We start from the raw sequence: 19,972 nt of genomic DNA, 5'->3' as shown, positions 1-19,972 counted from the left end.
GATCTGCAGTCCGACACGTATCGGCGGATAGGTGATTTCAGTCGAATTTTCTTTTACCGGGAATCGAATCAGCGCTCCGATTCGGAACCCGGAACTGCATCGAATCTCACACGACAATGGCGTACCTAAATACCCCATCGCCTTTCCAACTGTTTGCAGGCCTCGTAATTTTAAAAAAATTGAGAGAGACCGAATTATTACCCGTTTTTCGAGAAGAGATTCAATAGTATATCGTAGAATACATAATGGTAAAGTTGATAAACTTGCAAGGTCGAAAATTATAAATACACCCTCAAGCTATTCCTGAAAACAACAACGATAGACAAAAATTACAGCTGCGAATTTCATCTGTAAACATTGAAAAAACGATTGCATTTTCATATGACACAAAGTATAATAAACTAACCTCGATCTTCTGCAAGCTAGGCTATTTAACATTACACAAATGAAACATCGGTCATTACGCTTTTATAGGACAAACAAGTATTAAAAAGGTTTTTTTTTAGCAGAAGAATACTATCTATAATGTCTATGTAATGATACTTATCTTTACAACGATATTTATGTATATGTTATGTAAAGTTGTAGGTTAACTGCATGTGAGCATAGAATATTTCCTTTGGACAATAAACTAAAATTGAAACAAAAATTGACATCATTGATTTCGCTTTTCATAACCTGGAGACTACGTTACGGTAACAAAGTGAGACAAGTATTATAATGAAGAAACCTGGGGAAGCCAAAATGTACCAATAAAATATAGGTTGACTATGAATTCTCAAACTAAGAACATTCTTAATTTTACTGAAATATTTATAGAAAGGGCATCGTTAACTTAGCCCTTACCAAGCTACCCTTGTTGTTGTTGACGATGATGATTTTTATTTGTTGTTTTTTGTTTATTTAATGTTATTATAATTTTAATTTTTAAAAAGACTGCTTTGCAGAAATGAGCGTATACTCTATATACTGTAAAGTCGCCCACAGTGCCCCTCTCTTTGCCCAGACTATATACACCTGTAATTCTCTTGAAAATGGAATGTTTAGTTTGATGAAGGTTAAAGAGCTGACACTTCGTCAGATTCAAGATTTTTCAACTTCAACATTTAGCGTTCATAAGTAAAAGCATTGCGTTCCCTGAAAGGAGAGACTGATATACGAAACGACAAATACAAAATATTTTTTATATATTTATTCTAAATCTTGATTATGCTTCGTTGTAATATTCCATAAACACGATCGCGAAGACTTTCGAGAAGTCAAATTAAGGCCAATTTCGGTATGCTATTGTGTATCACATACGAATCATATTCGGATTACGTAGAGGTGTCGTGGTCAAACACGTACCCATGGGGGGGGGGGGGCACGCGCCTCCAAAATGTCCAAGATCGGATGAACTTTTTTGGACCCCTCCCCCAGGACGTCGATCGATTGCATGTGCCCCCCCCCCCCCCCCCAACATCAAACTCTGGCTACGGCCCTGGTCGTGGTCGAGTGGATATGTCACCAAACTCTCGATCACAAGGTCCGCGGCACTAATGTCCTTAAGCATGACGTTGATCTACATTTGCCACACTCAACCCAGGTGATGTAAATGGGTACCTGGCAGGAATTAATTCCGTGAAATGCAAGATCGCCGCATGGCAGCCATGCTAAATTAGCCAGGGTAATAATCGGGAGCGCTAGGAGTGTACGGTCTGACAGACATGAGCGCTATACAAGAACCCACTATTATTATTATTATTATTATTATTAATACGTAGTCATTTTTATGTTCAAACATTTCAGTACGTGTATGCTTTTCAGATTGTCCGAGGTTGATTTCTGAAAGTCTTTGCGATCTCGTTCCTGTCATTGACAATTTCTTTGCAAAAAAGATTTATAAAAAAAATATGAACGATTGTCAACAAATCTTTATCGAGTGAGAATGATCCTGATTTCATTACCGTTGTGATTCTTCTCATTGATGTACACAGCCTCTAAACACACAAGTAACTACTAGTGAGGAATGTAGAATGAAGTTGGCCATAAGATGGCGCTGTGCAATAAACGGTACCAGAGCCATGTACAGAGTTTGGCCAACTTGGTTTCACTGGGTCACAACATGGCGTATATTCTTTTGTTTTGTGCTTGCCCAACAAATCAGTAGTCGCCATATTGTGACCAACTCGAACCGGGTTGGCCAAACTCTGTATATAGATGGCTCTGAACGGTACGCTTGACAGTACGGGTTGAATGTTCATCAGTTCAGTATCGCTTTAAGTATAGAAAATTTCATGACATATTCACAGAATCCAGTCGCTAAACGAACCGTTATGCAGAGAAGGGTTCGCTCGTATATCTGGTCCGGGGTATCGTATAGGAACAGAACCTCGTAGATATGACCCAAGACGCCTTAAAAGGAAGTAAGTAATATCTGTCCTCTCTAAGGATAAATCGTTCATTTCTTTCGGATCTTCGGATATGTCGAAGAGCCATACTCGCTTTTCGGGTGTATCCGTTGAGTGGATGGTGTTCTCCCCGGATTCTGGGGGTGGTACCCAGCTTCTGTTTCCTGCGAAAGGGAAACAAGCATGTTATTCAGTCATTGCGTGACATATATTGTCAATATTCAATAATGATGATATATTTGTGTTAATATATAATGTATAACGAATCCTTAAACAATTCGTGCAGCTCTTGTGGAAATAAATAATTGCGAGAGGAAATGAGATGATCACTGAATAAGAGCAACGAATACAGACATACTGAAACTTTTCATCTTGCACTCATGAGCGTGAATCAAAAGAATGAACAAGAAGCTAAAGTCGGACATTATAAGCGGAAGCTATTAAAGCCCCAAAATGATTTCGGCTTTCTGTTCATTCTGGCACTTTACGCTGGCGAGTGCAAGACGAAAAGCTTCAGTATGTTTGAATACATCCCTATCCTATTCTTCGATTACCAGTTTTAATCATCTCTAAGAGAAGACCATTTTATACATGACTACTTCAATCTAGACCCTTTCTTTTCGGTTATCTGTATGAACAAAATTAATGATTTCATTTCACTTTTGTACGCGTTGTCGAAAATTGCAGAGACTTACAGGGGGTGAATGAAATGTATGCTTATACATCAATTTATAAACATACTTTTCAACCTGGAGCAATCATGATTCAGATCGAACAATTTATGTTCATGTATTGTTGTACCGAATGCATGATCTCTGCTCTAGGCCTAAGTATGTGGACATGAACTGCGTTCTTGATCACAAGCATAATGGAAATAAAGTATATATATATATATATAATATATCAGAAGCGGATCTAGAGGGGGGGTTGGGGGGGGGGTTGCAACCCCCCCCCCAAAAAAAAAAAAAAATCCGGGGACCATTTTTTTAAATCTTATCTTTTTTTTAAAACTTGTAATTTTATTTTATTCTATTTCTATGTATTTATTTCATTTATTATTATTATTATTATTATTATTATTATTATTATTATTATTATTATTATTATTATTTCTTTTTGGGGTAGGGGGGGGGGTTGGGCGAAAAAATGTCACAGAGTCCCTTGCCCCCCCCCCCCCCCCCCATCAGCTTTTTTGAGGACACGGGCCACCGCCGAAGTGACAAGCTAGGCCAGCGTTGCCGATTCTCATCCCCCAAATCCCCACATTAAAACAAAATTGGGGGATTGTTGAAGTCTTTGGGGATGAAAAATAAATATTTGGGAATGAAAATAATATTGAGTTTTATGAAAAACGAATTTGGGGATTTTCTGTCAAAATTTGGCAACTTTGGGGATATTTTAAGTGTCGTTTGGGTAGGGATTTTGTGAAGATTTCCTGGATTACTTGTTCAAGTTGCTCACTTTTTTATCAGTCTGGTCTGAGTGTAGTGACAAGCAATATGGAAGCAAACAGGGCAAAGAAGTTGCGGCAATCCAGTCTCGCATCTTTTTTTACTGGAAGGTATGTTTGAATCATGCAAAAAAGTTGGCATACAGGGTAAATTACCATACATGGGGGTGTAATACGGACGTGTTCATGCACTGCTTTTTATGGTCTCCATTGTGTTAATAGATGCCAGGAAAACATCACTTACGGGGTTCAAATAAACCCCAAAAAAAAATTGGCTCGCCGCTTCGCGGCTCGTCGACGATGCTCCGCATCGTCATTATTGGTCAACCCCCCCGTTAGCAAAAAGCTAGATCCGCCCCTGTATATATATATATATATATATATAGTATAAAGAAGTACATAATTATATTTCCACATCGGCGAAAAAAAAAGTTCATGGATCGCCCTATTCCCTATGTCCTTCAACATCAGCGGACCTTTCCGAAAAAGATGAATTTACTGATTTAACAATAATTAGATAGTAAAATGTCATTGTTGGGGACACTTTTTTTCTCCATCGAAGCCTGTAAGGTATAAGATTGTTACAGAAGGAAGGGGTGGGGTTGAGGGCTCGGGGGGGGGGGTAGCATTGTTTTCTATACATATTGTGTCTCGCGTAAATTCGTTTATACTCAACATTTATTGAGAAGGGGGCCGTGGGCGTTAACCCCCAACCCCCACCCTTTCTCCTTTAGAAATGTCATACTAACCGATTTGAGACGTGATAAGTTTCCAGTTCTCATAACGAATCGCTGCTGGGAAGTTAATTGAAAACCATCGAGGTAGCTCACTGAAAATAGGAGAATACGGGTCGATGTTGTGCAGTATCTCTTTCCGCGGCCAACTGTCTTTACCCCGGGTCCTGAGAGACACAGAAATCAAAGGAGAAAATGGGAGGAATTATACCAATCCATCGAACAAGCGAAATAGTAACATGGTAATGGCCAAATATGATTGAAGCCCCCATGGTTCCGATCTCGCTCGACCGCGGAGTGACGAAATAATGACAATGAAATTATAAAACTTAGATTTAAAAAAAAGTAGTATGCAGCAATTCCATTTAAATTCATGTATGTATTTGAAAGTGTTCCTGAATTATTGTTAATTAAAACATGATATTCATGTATCAAACACTTTGTAGAAAGAGTGAGGGCTAATTTTTCAATTTTGTCTTATTATACGCGATAATAAGTGAATGTAAATCGGGTTGGTATTCACGATTAAATCTCGAAGACAGGAAAATCTACAAACCAATTCATCCGAAAATAGATCTACTAACTTGTCAATGCGAAAAAAGATCTAAACAATATTTAATCCTGGAAAAGACCTACAAAATAACATGTCTAATTAATCTGAGAGGAGACCTATGAACCATGCAACTAATCGGGGGAAATATTCACGAACTGGTCAATTACTGTAACAAATCTACAAATTAATTGGCAATTAAAGGCGGAAAATAAAAAAGAACTAAACAATGAGGAAAAGATCTACGAACTAGTCAATGTGGAGAAAAGGGAATTATTAATGTGGGGAAAGTACAGAAAGGAGATCAGGCAGATTCCACCCCTGGCCCTTTTACATTTAGGTACCACATTTGAATGTGTGTATCATTGCTTACTTCTTTTTGTTTAGCAGATGCTTCCATAGATTGTGTCCATCAAGGTGTGTGCCCTTCAGACTACCTCTGGCCACGCCCCTGACTAGGGTGGGAAACCAGTCGGTTACGTGAAATAGATTATTGTTGACGGTTCCGCGAACAAGTTTCGGCAGTAAGGGACTGGCGATGAAACCTACGGACTTGATACCGCCTTCCCACAGGGATCTTTTCATCCCACGCAAAGGCCAGTTGCTACCGCCATAGTTGAAATTAGCTCCGTTGTCTGCCAAAGAAAAATGCTAGATGTTTATTTTGGTGAAATAAATTTTTCACAAACATTGTGTTATTACATAATGTGCATATCCTCGGAGGTATAGAGCCATAAGTTACTTGTAGACCCAACGATCAACGACATCAAAATAATGAATAAAGAAAGATTAGCACTATATCTATATTATAACTTATATATTTGGAGGAAAGAGTTTGCGCCATTAGCATGATTAGTGTGCCTCCGAAAAAATATTCATAAAGAGGGGTCCTAATAATTATGATTCTTGCCATAACAAAACTGTAAGAAAGCAAGTTTGACTGTTTGGGGACGATTACTCATTCACGGAGAAGTCGTGCTACAGTTCGTTATTAAACTTGACTCTTAATCTAAAGGTTGAGGGTTCAGATCCCAGCTCGGCACTAACGTCCTTTGGCGAGATATTAATTCCACATTTGCCACTCTCCGCCCTGGTGTATATGGATAATTACAGGGCCCTCAGGAATAACGGCAATAATGCAGATAGGGTTTCACTGAATAACAAAATCATTATTAATATTATTATTACTATAGTTAAGCCTGAATTTTTAACACATGCGCGTCGTCGAAAAAATTGCTCTTCTTTCTATAGAAATACTATATTATATTCCACTTACTAAGAATCTTGCTCTACGATTGGTCAAAAGTAAATTACGTGATGAAAAATAGTTCGCTCATCATTGATGGGAGAAGAAAAGTTCGTTACACTGTGTAGCTAGTACTACTATTTTCAGTGAAAGTGCGTTGCACTCGGTATCTACACTGTACAACGCAAGACCCGCGGAAAGACAGAAGGGCGGAGCAACACCTGCTTTAACCAGAGGTGCACCTTCGGCATTGCATCAGGTTAAAAAATTGCTCTTCTTTTTTTCGCGTACGTGGTACATAAAAAAGACTATCGGAATTGTATTACCTGAAGAGAAGATGATTATGGTGTTGTTCCACAATCCGGTTTTCTTCAGCGTTCTGGTGAGGTTGCCGACCGCTTCGTCCATACATTTCACCATGCCGGCGTAGGTCCGTCTCCGCTCATCAGCAATGTAGTTGAAGTCTTCCATGTACCGGGGAGGGACCTCAAGCGGATAGTGGACAGCTTGGAAGGAGTGGTAGAGGAACAGTGGCTGCAATTTCACAGAACATGTAAAACTTAAAGAACATGATGTGTCCAGAATGGTTATCATATTAAAAAGTTATGGCAATTTCTCGGTATTATGAACAGTTTTCGGCATATCTAATGTAATTTGGAAGTTTGCTTTTCAATATTTATTCCAATGGCAGGATTATATATAGAAAGGTGCGAGGTAAAGACCTGGGGGTGTTTCACAAAGATCCTAAGTCAAACTTAACTCTAAGTTGGACTTAAACATTATGGAGAGCTATTTGTAGCCTTAAAATAAAATATATCAAAAAGCAAAAAATGTAAGTACTCAAGACTTTTCATAAATTCCACATCAAGAACATGAAATTTTCTTGATAAGAAACAATGTGAATGATTTGAATCAACATTTTATGCCTTTTGATATGACTTTTACAAAATATTTTCAAAGATGCTAACGGCTTTACATAATTGTTAAGTCTAACTTAGAGATAAGTTCAACTTAGAGATAAATTCAACTTAGGATCTTTGTGAAACACCCTAGAAATCTTGAAGAGGCCGAGTACGTATCGCCACTGGACCATAAACAACCACCACAGAAATCGTCACAAGAACAGGATGACTTCAGTTTATCATGGGCGACGACCTTTGAGTTATCTCGATGTTCTCGATCCGTCAATCGAAATGTACTATTAAAAATCATCTAAAGTGAATTCGGAAGATAAACATTGTTTATAGATACTCCGAAATCTTTAAATCTATCCAATTATAATTTCGAGCAAGAGGAGAGAAGGGTTCTTATCTTTGTTGTTTACTGATCACATTGCAAACAAACGTTGGAAAATGTTTGATGGTTTCTATTATTTTTTCACGGAAGTTACACTATTCTTTTAGTGTTCTTATCTTTCTTTTTTATGATGACTCCTGCGAACAAACGTTGGAAACTGTTAGATGGTTTCTATTAATTTGTTACGGAAGTTACACTTTACTTATAGTGTTTGTTTTTCCTGTATCATCGACCTCTTCAAAACTTTCCCATGACAAAAGCCGACCACAATTTTAAACAACGGAACATATTTTGTTCACTGACCTTTGACCTGTTATGCCGACGAATAATATTTTGTGATTTCTGAGTGAAGAGATGGGTGGAGTAGACACCTTGGTAGTCCTGTGCTACCTGCTCCAGATTGTCCCTTAGGTCGTACCCGGACCAATTCTTCGAGTCTACCAATCCAGGGTGTCCTCCGTAGTGTTTGTGTGTGTAGAAACCCCCTCTACCCGTTAACAATCCTGCATTAGTATGTTAACGAGAAATATGTTAGGGATGGTCCATTTCAACGTTACGGTGTGAAATTTTTGGAGAATTTTCAATTTTGAAGAAAAAAAAATATATCATGGAAATTTTAAATGATACAAATTAATGATATAATATATGAAAGAGTAAGATGTTCTTTTACAACAGTTTTAAGTTTCCTACCAACCATTAATCTGGTTTCTAAAACATATTGTATTTTCAATAGGTTTGTTACGGAATAACCAGAATTTGCCCTTCTATATGTCATTCCGTAACAAAGTATATGCAATTCTATATTATCATAAACTCGATGAATGGTTTATAAGATACCAAAATGTTGTTAAAGTACCTGATATTGTAGTTGTTTATTAAATTGTTTAAGATATTCTTTATGAAATACTCTGGAAATTTGTCAATCCGTAATGCTTTGAATTGACCTACAATAGTTCATATGACGTGTACCTTTCTCCTCATTCAGTATCCATCGGTTAATCTGGTTATTGTTTCACTTGGTTGCCATTTGGTCGCCATAATCGTATAATTTCATGCTTTTCCAAATTCCCCCGTGATACCCTGCCCTAAAAGCATTGACACCCCCCCCCCCCCACACACACACACATACTCTCTCTCTCTCTCTCTCTCTCTCACTCTCTCTCTCTCTCTCTCTCTCTCTCTCTAAAAACACCTGGCTACTAAACCGCTATACCTATTCAATTTGTCTAACTGGGTTACAGTGGCGTAGTTGCAGGGGTACACGCCCCCCCCCCTCCCCAAGTGATTGTCGAGAAAAATAAAAGGGACAAAATAGAGAAGTCAAGGTTGAAGGGAAAAAGAACGAGAAAAGAAGACGCCAGGACCATAGGAGTATGACCGGTGCCCCCTACCCCCCCCCCCCCCCCTCCTCCATCATTCCAGTAGACTCCTCACGCTAATACGCCACTGCTGGGTTAACATATATTTTTTGAAAGAATTAAGGCATATAAGAACATTTAGAATATTTGTCCATGCTGGTATATGCTTACCAAAGAAGGAATCGAACCCTCGATTTGTTGGCCAGCAACCCTTTTTGTAGTAGCCCATGTGCCATTTGCCCACTGCGTGAGTGGCGTAGCCAGCCTTCCTGAGCTTGTCCGCCATGGTGGGGTCGCTGAGGGGGTGGCACAGTGGTTGTGCGACCCAGATTATACTGTGCTGCATGCCAGTGTGAATCTGTATAGGTGAGATAATAAAACACTATGAAAATATAGGATTATATTAATATATATGTGGGCTGATTTTTTAATCTCCTTCTCTCTCTCTCTTTCTCTCTCTTTCCCCCTCTCTCTCTCTCTCTATCTCTCGCTCTCTCTCTCTCTCTCTCTCTCCCTCTCTCTCTCTCTCTCTCTCTCTCGCTCTCTCTCTCCCCTCCCTCTCTCTATCTCCTGCGTGCGTGCCAGTAGGTCAACGTGCCAGCCTGCATCCTCGGTTCGTTGACTTTTTTTAGATAAATTGTAGAGAGTGAGGAAGGGATGGGGCGAGAGAGAGAGAGAGAGAGAGAGAGAGAGAGAGAGAGAGAGAGAGAGAGAGAGAAAAGGGAGAAAATAATATTATATGCAGCCTGCTTCTTTCTCTGATATGAAATTGAAATGAATATCTAACCAGTATAATCTAGGCAAGATTGATGGGTTGTTTTTCAATATGGTTTATATTCTTGATAGCAGGGTAGGGTTGACCCTGGTTCCGACTGTTCATGTTATGAACATGTTAAGATGAAGAAGAAGTAAAAAAAAATAAAATAAGAAGAAGTCAAAACAATTGAATGATCGAGAGGAGAACGAGACCGGAAAGAAAAGGTTAGATCCGGAGTCATTACATCGCGTGATTGTGATTAATCTTAAGTGATTCATTTGCCCAGTCTTAGAGGCCGTATGGCACAGTCAACAAGAACTGATCACCCAGGATATAGCCATCTATCTTGTTCTTCAAGATCGATGACAACCATTCTACTCCTAACCTTGACCATGCCTATTAAAAGTGGAAGAAACCAGTGACTAGCTTTATTCTGGTCTGCACCTTAGCCTGTCGTTACCAAAGGCTGTGTCGTTGAGTGATCTCTCAGTCAGTAGCTGTTCGCAAGTTTCCTTGGAAGTTGTCCAAAGACAAGTCCATTCCAACCCAATTTCGAAATGGATCTCAGGAGCGCATCCTTGGTCTTCCTGGTGGTAGTTATGGTGCTATCATACTCCATGGCCGCACCTCTTGATGCAGATAACGATGAAGGTAAGAATATACTTGAAGTTATCAAGAATAAGCCAAGTATGATGGGGTTCTAATTTAATATCAGTGGACCTAAGATTAGACTTGAAATTGAACAAGGATTACAGAAAAAACATTCCTCTAATGTTCAATCTTATATTACCCCGAACAAAATTTTCCATGAAATCGTGTCAAAATTTGAACAAGAACAGTAGTAGTAGTAGTAGTAGTAGTAGTAGTAGTAGTAGTAGTGGTAGTAGTAGTAGTAGTAGTAGTAGTAGTAGTAGTAGTAGTAGTAGTAGTAGTAGTAATAGTAGAAGTAGTAGTAGTAGTAGTAGTAGTAGTAGTAGTAGTAGTAGTAGTAGTAGAAGTAGTAGTAGTAGTAGTAGTAGTAGTAGTAGTAGTAGTAGTTGTAGTAGTAGTAGTAGTTGTTGTAGTAGTAGTAGTAGTAGTAGTAGTAGTAGTAGTAGTAGTAGTAGTAGTAATAGTAGTAGAAGTATGATACAATTACTACCGCTATCATTGTTTTTGTTTTTTTACAGAAATGGAGGAAATCTTCAACTCGATCTATCATCGCAAATGCGTCGTAAAAAACAGATGCGAAACCGTCAGCGGTAAGTATACAGGCTGACATTATGAAAAAGTATTAAACGCGTGAGTGGAACGACTTGAAGAAAAAAAAAGAACCTTTCATTTAACGTTCATGAATTCCGCGACTAGTTCATTATCATTTATGTATTAGTTTATTTACCCTACACCTAAACCTTACCTAAAACCCAATCGCAACCTTATCCCTATACTTTTGACGTAATGAAGCCTGGAGCAAATGTCGAATCATCCAGAAATAAATTGCAAGACGTACCAGAAATCATCACTTTATGACACCTTTACACTGCTTGAAATTATTAAGAAAGATATTGCAAAGTGTTTTGCTATTTAATTATGGTTGTCTTTTAATAATTCGTTGTTCATTGAACCTGCAATATCCTTTTCCATCTCACCTAGATTATTTTTGTTCTTCTGTTACTTATTTATTTATTTGTATAGGTCACAAGACGTGCAAGGACTTAACATGTTGCCGAGCCGTGATCTTCAGGCATGAGCGCCCCGAAGTATGCCGACGTAAGTAAAACAAAAATATTTTTAAAATACCATCTTGCCGCTTGGCCTATAAGTAGGTGTACTAGGATTTGTTTTCTTTCGCATAACCATCCCGTGGTATGTCAAGAAGTTAATGGGGAAGGGGAGGAAGAGGGGGATAATGATGCCTATGATGGACATGAGATTCTCCGGCCGGCCGGCGGGGGGGGGGGGGGGGCAAGACCCAAATATCACGGACAAGCAGGAAAATAGAAGAAAAGTTGTCATCAAGATCAGGTGCCATATTAATCAAACTTCTTCGTCAGTATTAAAGAAAATATAATCACTTTTTCACGTTATACTTTTGGGACTAAAATTGCTGCTGGGGTCGGGACACAATTAGTAGCGGGCACATACTTCTTTGGTTTTCAATGTGTACTTTATGGTATGCCAGAGAGTGCTATGCCGGAGGAGGGGCTGTATATAAAATAATGAAAAGGGTTCAATTTTCACAAATGATCTTAAATATTTAATTTTCTCTATTTCATGGGCATCACCCTTTATCATGATTATCACTATAATGTAATATGAGCTTTTGTCGAACTTAAAGATAAACTTGAGTTGTGGTAAAAAAAGAAAATGAATTCTCACAGAATCTAACGAAATTTACACTGAATGTTCAAGATTACAAATAAATGTCATGTGCCAAACAATTTCGGAAGAAAATGTATACTGGCGGAGTAATGAGCATAGAAAGATAAGGAAATCAGTACCAGTACTCAAGTTTATCTTTAAGTCAGCCACTTGTTGATTTCATCTGAAGTGAATGTTGCTTTTGCCTTGTTGATATCATCAATCACCTCTAGCTCTATAATGTCAATTTCGTCATTTCATTGAACCCGGGTATTTTCACCCGAAAAAGGGTAAAGAAAGTTCTTCCCTGTCATAGTTCGTCGTCGGAATTTAATCATTGATTAAATTCCCTCCTTCTTCATTTGGACATGTTCATGAAAAGAAAACTATAAAAAACAAATATTTAAAAATGGCCGAGAACCCATAAGATTCGTTTTCTACAAATTCAGTTAAAGGCCCACTGTACTACTTGTATCTTCTTGCTCCCTCTATATAGAAAACAATGCCTAATCGGTGACCATTGGTCCCCATGATCCTCTCTTTCTTATGGCAATTGAGAGCTGAGTTGATGAGATAGCCACATGTCAGTGACCTCCCTGGGTGGTAATCCCTCCTAGCCAAACTAGTACAGACGGCCTTTAAATTAAACCCTGGGTCTAAGGTCACGTTTTAAAAGAAAATTAGGAACAAGCTTAGACCTCAAACTTACTTCCTTTCATGAACCCGATTTTCAACAAAGACTTTAGCCCAGCGTCTAGTTTAAATTTGAATATGAAGCCATAGTATGATATTAACGAGATACCATACGTCTTGATTATTATTTATTCATATATTCAACTTTGTCTGTTCTTACATGCAGCATCAACCTAGACAGGATTCACCATTCATGGGAAGATGAAGCTACCCATCTAGAGTGTATTTAGATCAGTGGCTGAAACCATGGACCTATACATGCTGAAACCAATGCTATACTATGTCAAACCGTCGTATCTTGCGTATTTCATTTCTCTTTGGTTTTTATAATCTTTCAGTGTTTATATTCTGAAATTTCGAAGTATCCCTGAAATCAAACAACTCAATTTTCTTTTGCAAAGGCAATAAACAAATAAATTGATCATTGTTTATTTTCTTACATATACAAAACTATACACCCCTTTTACGTTAAAGCTTCCACTGCCTAGACAGAATCATAATTCAGTAAACTTGAAGCCACCGATCTAGAGGGTATTTAGATCAGTAGCTGAAATCAATGTTATACTATGTCAAATCGTAGTTGCATGCCGATTTTTGTTTTCGTTATAATAATTCTATTATCGTTTCGAATGAAATTGATATTTAATTAAATTCTTAATAAATAGCATGGTTTAATGACAGTTGAATGACCCAAGTATCATTTTATGGTGTATTGAACGACTAGTGTGTGAAATGGATTTAAATGGTATGTGCTGGGGGGGGGGGGAGGGATTTACTTGATTATGTGTGAAAAAAGAGGAAATGGATTTAACATTTAAGTGGAGTGTGAGAATATGGATTTTAATGGTTTGAGCGAAAACGGACTTAATTTAATTCAGGTGGTGTATGCGAAGGCAGATATGCATAGATTTAAATGGTATGTGCATGCAAACGAACATTTGAATTGTTTGAACGAGAAAAAAAATCAAAATAAATTTAAATTTAAACACAAATTACATATTCTTTTATCAATATTTGTCTTCAACCACATTTATTTTATTTGGTGAGGGGGGGGGGATCTTTGCAGAATTGTTTCTTAAATGACATTCTCTTTCACAATATGATACAATTTAGTGACATTTTGCCATCAACTTTTTGGCGAATTTGGGGCTCACAACCAAGGGTGTCGATTTGTATCCGTGGTTGGGGGGGGGGGGGGGATGATAGGTGCCAAAATATTTTCGGCAATGGATCAAAGCAATCAAGAGGTACAAGCGTGTGGCAAGTTGCACCCCTCCCAAGCGCGTAGCCAGGATTTCATTTTAGGGGGCGGTAGTGAGCACGCGAAGTGCGGTCCCTAGGGGGTTGCGTGCAGGGAGGGGGAGTCCCCCTCCCCCCAAGCGAAGCACGGAAGCTTTGACGTTTCACTTAATTGTTAGAGAAAGAAGACGATTCGTTGGACCGTTCTCGACTCTTAATCCTTGTTTGAATCAAGTTCCCCTTCCTCTGCGCGTAGCGCGGAAGCTCTGACGTTTCATTAGATTATTAAAGACAGAAGACGAAACGATGTACCATTCTCAACTCTTAATCCTTGCTTGAATCAAGTTCCCCTTCCTCCGCGCGTAGCGCGGAAGCTCTGACGTTTCATCAGATTATTAAAGAAAGAAGACGATTCGATGTACCATTCTCGACTCTTAATCCTTAATGTTTTAATCAAATTCCCCCCCTTCCCCGCGCGTAGCGCGGAAGCTCTGATGTTTCATTAGATGATTAAAGAAAGAAGACGATCCTATGTACCATTCTCGACTCTTAATCCTTGTCTGAATTCATTTTCGCCCATTCCTGCACGAAGCGCGGAAGCTTTCACATTAGTGAAAGAAGACGATTTGTTGTATCGTGTCCTTCATGAACTCAGTTTCCCCCCTACCGCGCGAAGCGCGGAAGCTTTAACGTTTCAATAAATTATTACTCTTAATCCTTGTCTGTATTCATTTTCGCCCACATATACTACTACTATTACTACCATTGCTATTTCTACGCCACATTCCATGAAGCTTTCACGTTTCATTAAATTATTCGTAAAAGAAGACGTTTCGTTGTATCGTGTACTTTGACGTTTCATTTGATTATTACGCTTAATCCACGTCTGAATTCAGTTTCCCCCTAACAGCTTTGCCCTTTTCACTGAATTATTAGAGAAAGAAGACGATTCGTTGTACTGTTCTCTATATTAATCCTTGTCTGAATTCAGTTTCCCCACTGAAAATAATTTGTGTTACAAATAAGTTGTGACATAATAATCTTTCTCCAAAATTGAAAAATCTTTTAGGATATATCAGGAAATAAAATGAGTGAAAAAAACAAAAATAAAGATACGATGACGTGAATTTTAAAAAGGGTGAACGGAAACAACATAACAACTAGAAAACTTTTTTATAAGTCAAACTAATGTCTGAAAATCTTTCTCCTTGTCTCCGATCTCATAACGAAATCGTCACAGAGTTCATTTATGTTTACACTGTCCAGGATTGTCTGATGTGCATTGCAGATTGCTATTTTTGCGCTTCGCGCTTAATGCCTTGGTCACAAATACCCTTACGGGCTGCTACGAACGCCGTACGAACGATTTTTAGACCATTTCGTAAGATCTTCTTAAGAAGGCCGTACGAAACAAGCGCTCGTAAACCGTTCGTAGACCGTTCGTAAGAACGCAGATTGGTCGATGGTCTTGTCCAAGATTTTTTTTAACATCGTACGAAACCCTCTCTTCGTAAGGCGGCCGTACGAACGCCGTAATTACATCGTAAGAACCACGCAAGATCTACGTACATTTCTTAGGGTCGAGGGACAATTCTAGAAGCTTCAAATTATTACGATGACCGTAAGAACGCCTCAAGTTGTTCAAAGAGGGCTCCTACGGCGTTCGTAAGAACGCCTTACGAGCGGAGATTCTTATGGTATTCGCACGAATGACTCCTGGCGTTCGTTAGACGTTCGTAAGGTGCTCGTAAGGTGTACGTACACAATTTATGCAAATTTTTAGTTTTAACGGTTATAAAGCCTCACTCTGTTCATAGTGTTCGTCGAGGGTGCATCTCCTGTCGAAGAAATATGGGACCAAAGGGGAAATCTGTTAGAGGGAAGAGAGGGAAGGGAAACAAACTTAAGGAAAGAGATGAGGAGGAAGGAGAAAGAGGAGGAGAGCAGCAACAACAATATCAAGCAGAGGCGCCGGAAGTGGAGGGGGAGGGGGAGGGGGGGGGGCAGGGGGGCATTCGCCCCCCTCCAACCCCCCTTTAAAAAAGCAGTAAAGGGACAAAGATGATTTGTATTTTTTAACCAAAAAGAACATACAAAAGAACAAAATCTGAATTGAATCACATATCAATTATATTCGATTCAAAGAAAAGAAAAATTAACAGGGATTAAATGTCGTATACATTCCGCTTGCTCCTACATTTTATCAATGGAGGTTTTTATAATATATGCGATTTGCGCATATCGTGGAAATATTGTAAGAGGATGGGAAAGTGTTTTTTTATTTTTTTTATTATAGTGGTGAGAAGACATAAGCCCCTGAACACTGGCGTACTTATGGGCGGGGAGTATTTCTAATTCGATACCAGTGATTTACAAACGTTGCTGAAATGACATGATTTTCCGGTATTTTTTCTCATTTTTTTTGCAAATCATAACTTTTTATGCGTTTGTTTGAAAACTACTAATTCCCAAAGTAACAGCTAGGCATAAAAATATGCTTATTTAGAAGCCTTCATGTCAGGGCCTGCAGAACGGCGGGGCTCGGGGCTCGAGCCCCCCCCCCCCTCACTTTTGTAAAAAAAGAGGAAAGGAAAGAAAGAGAGAGAACAAAATGTGTGACCTACCAATGTCACAAATGAGATATCAAAATATGCTCATCTGACCGTAATTAGATGCCGAAAACCTTTGAGCTTCCAGGGGCTCTGGCCCCTGAACCCCAACAAGGGCTCTAAGACAGCCCCCTGGATGCTCATCTGACCGTACTTTAATACCCAAAACCTTTGAGCTTCCAGGGGCTCTGCCCCCTGGACCTCACCAAGGGCCCTAAGGTGGGCCCCTGGATGCTCATCTGACCGTAATTGAATACCTAAAACCCCTGAGCTTCCGTGGGCTCTGCTCCCTGGAACCCCCGACAATTAGTGACCTGCCAGTGACACAAATAAGGTATCTAAATATGCTTATCTGACCCCAATTTAATGCCTAAAAACCATGAGCTTCCGGGCGCTTAGTCCCTTGACCCCCGCCGGTGCAAAGCCCCCTGACCCCACGCCAATTTACGCTACGCTCGCTAAACTCTAACCTGATCGTTAATACTCCACTTTGAAAAATGTTCCGTGGGGCCTGCATGTAACATGTAGGCCTGCCTAGGAGTGGTGGTGATGCACATTTTCCTTCTGCCCCCCCCCCCCTCCTCCAAACGATTTTGCTCATTACGCCACTGGCCCTGGAAGGTGAGCCCCCTGGAATTTTTGCCACCTCAATCCAAAACTGCTTTCGGCGCGCTTGATATCAAGAATGATGGCCATATCGGAAGCGACCGGGAGGAGGCGGTGGAAGACAGGCGCGGATCCAGGGGGGCCGAGCGGGCCTTTGCCCCCCCCCCCCCCCCGCAAAAAAAAAAAAAAAAAAAAAAAAAAAAAGAGAGAGAGAGAAGGAAAGAAGTGAAAGGGAAAGAGGAGAGAAAGGGAAAAAAGAAGAGGAAGAAGAAAAGAAAAGAGGGAAGAAGTAGATCGGGGGGGGGGGGGGCAAAAGGACTTGCCTCCCAGGCTGTTGCCCCCCCCCCCAATCAAAAAATAAAAGAGAAGCAAGGAAAGGGAAAGAAAAAAAGGAAAAGAGGAGATACAAGAAAGGAAAAAAGAGGAAGAAGAAAAGAAAAAAAAAAGGGGATAACCACACAACAAATCATCTTCTTTCTCTAATGATTTAATGAAACGTAAGCTTCCGCTTAGCGCGGGAGGAAGAAAACTCAATTCAGACGAGGATTATTTTTTGGGAACGGTACAGCAAATCGTCTTCTTTCTCTAATAATTTATTGAAATGTCAAAGCTTCCGCGTTTCGCGGAGGAGGGAGGGGGAAATCGCCCCTCCCTGCACCCACCCACCCACCCCCAATTACGTCACTGCTGGTCACCATTACGAACCAATATTTGGCTCGCATAATTTCAAATTTTGCCCCCCCCCCCCCCCAAGAAATCCTGGATCCGCGCCTGATGTATATATACAGCGGCAACAGTTTTAATATAAAATGTAAGTTCTTCTTACTTAAATCATTGGTCTGGAAACAATTATTTGCCCATTGTTGTGTATTGTATTACATTTTCACTGACAATGAATTCACATTGTAATGCAATTTTCAAGTTTCCCAGGCCTATTTAGGAGAACAGAAGATTGATATTGTTTAGTTGTACGATAACATCGCTCAGTTTGATTTGATTTGATTGGAGATATATCTCATTAAAAACAGAGTAAAGGCTATACAGTTTCAAACAAACCTACACCATTAAACTTCAAGCTCACTCACACATGATTTATTGCGACACTTTCAAGGCTACTTATTATTTCAAGTTCATGTATATACAAAGGGCAACAGCTTCAATATTAAACGTAATTAAATCAATGGTCTGGAAAATGTTAATGCCCATTGTTGTATATTATACAACATTTTCCATAACGATGAATATACATTGTATGATGCAATTTTCAGGAAAACCATACTTGTCATTACTGTTATATTTGTTATATGATACTAAAGCAAATCGTTTCGCTTATCGATAAGATAAATCAATGTGAAGTACGTGTCAAATAATGAAATCATTACGTGCTATTTTTAACCAGACTAGACATTTGAAACGTATAAAAAATGTATACACTATTGACAGCAAGCAAGTTTTTTAAACAAAGAATTCAGAAATTGAACAACATTGCACATTTTAGTCTACACGATATGCTCTACACCCTTAGTTGGACTGTAAACAGTTGTCTTCTTAAGTCTTCCATATTAATATAAATTTAAAGGAGGTCAATAATCATTACGAAAACACCACTTTCGTAAGGTTGACACATCAATATATATTGTGCACACATGTAACAATGTGATAATATTTTTTCTGGGGGGGGGGCGGGAGGAGGGCGATCCAAAAAGGGACTGATATGTGAACATTAATATTCATAGGTCGCTTCACAAAAGGGGCATACATAGTCCTTTTTTGTGGATAGTTTTTTGAGCAAAACACAAAATAGGTGGAAGGACGGGGTACACGTCTTTCTTCAATTTTCTGAGGGGGATCGTCCCCCATGGATAATTTGAAAAGGTGCACACCAACAAAATGTATAGCAAATACTGACTAAAGACTGCAACACGCTTTAAGGCTCTGGTGGGCCCAAGAGTACAGCGTTTAGACTAATAGAAATGCTAAAATCTTCTCGCTCGGTCGCTACGCTCCTTCGCATAATATCCTAAAAATATACAAGTAAATATTGAAGAAAATATGTATTCTGTTGGTATCACGTATGTACAAATTACACTGTATGTTAACAAGATTAAAAGTTATAGAAATACATCAGTGTTCCAAAAATGAATATTCAGCTTGCTCTTTTAAGAAGTCCCTTCCTGCTCAGTCAAACTAAAATTTACCTAGTAAATATTTACAACCCTTCGGACTGCACACTAGATATCGGCAAAGTAAAAGTGAAGCGTGAAAAAAGTATATTGCTTGTTTTTATGCTGTAGTTTTGCTAAAGAATGTAATTTTGTAACACAACAAAACTTCAAAAACCTGTGAGGGGTTTACATATAAGACTTATCATACAGCTTTATGGGGGTAGTCCCTTCCGTCACCTCCGCCTCTTTCACTGGCGTACTGATGGGGGGGGGGGGGCAGTAACCCCCCCCCCCCCCCAATACAATTTAAACATGGGTTATTTTTAATTTGATACCAGTGATTTACAAGTATTGCTAAAATGGCAGTATTTTTCCATGAGCTCCCGGGGGCTCTACCCCCTGGAACCCACCAAGGGCCCTAAGGCGGGCCCTGTTTGCTCATCTGGCCGTAATTAAATGCCTAAAGTCCTTGAGCTTTCGGGGGCTCTGCCCTTTGGACCCAACCAAGGGGCCTAAGGCGGGTCCCTAGATGCGTAATT

At 39.4% G+C, this 19,972-nt stretch overlaps 2 protein-coding genes across 2 annotated transcripts; one reads left to right on the top strand and one right to left on the bottom strand.

Annotated features, from left to right (window-relative positions):
• Nucleotides 1–2,229: 2,229 nt before the first annotated feature.
• LOC584709 (arylsulfatase B-like) lies at nt 2,230–10,175 on the bottom strand. The gene is made up of 7 exons (XM_030974433.1): nt 10,167–10,175; nt 9,196–9,382; nt 7,907–8,169; nt 6,697–6,904; nt 5,498–5,759; nt 4,590–4,741; nt 2,230–2,554 (listed from the first exon to the last, which is right to left on the bottom strand). Exons 1-7 carry the CDS (start codon nt 10,173–10,175, stop codon nt 2,286–2,288), a joined length of 1,350 nt encoding a protein of 449 aa, XP_030830293.1. The 3' UTR covers nt 2,230–2,285.
• A 73-nt stretch (nt 10,176–10,248) lies between these two features.
• LOC752633 (strongylocin 1) lies at nt 10,249–13,278 on the top strand (the record flags this gene model as incomplete). Its single annotated transcript, NM_001170817.2, is given in 4 exon segments — nt 10,249–10,432; nt 10,951–11,022; nt 11,456–11,530; nt 12,981–13,278. Coding segments are annotated over 4 exon segments (252 nt in total). The 3' UTR covers nt 12,992–13,278.
• Nucleotides 13,279–19,972: the final 6,694 nt, after the last annotated feature.

Source organism: Strongylocentrotus purpuratus, unplaced genomic scaffold (genome assembly GCF_000002235.5).
Source record: "Strongylocentrotus purpuratus isolate Spur 01 unplaced genomic scaffold, Spur_5.0 spur5_scaffold_7, whole genome shotgun sequence".
NCBI classification, from domain to species: domain Eukaryota; kingdom Metazoa; phylum Echinodermata; class Echinoidea; order Camarodonta; family Strongylocentrotidae; genus Strongylocentrotus; species Strongylocentrotus purpuratus.
Note: the sequence above shows the minus strand (reverse complement) of the source record. Positions and strands in the feature narration are given on the sequence as shown.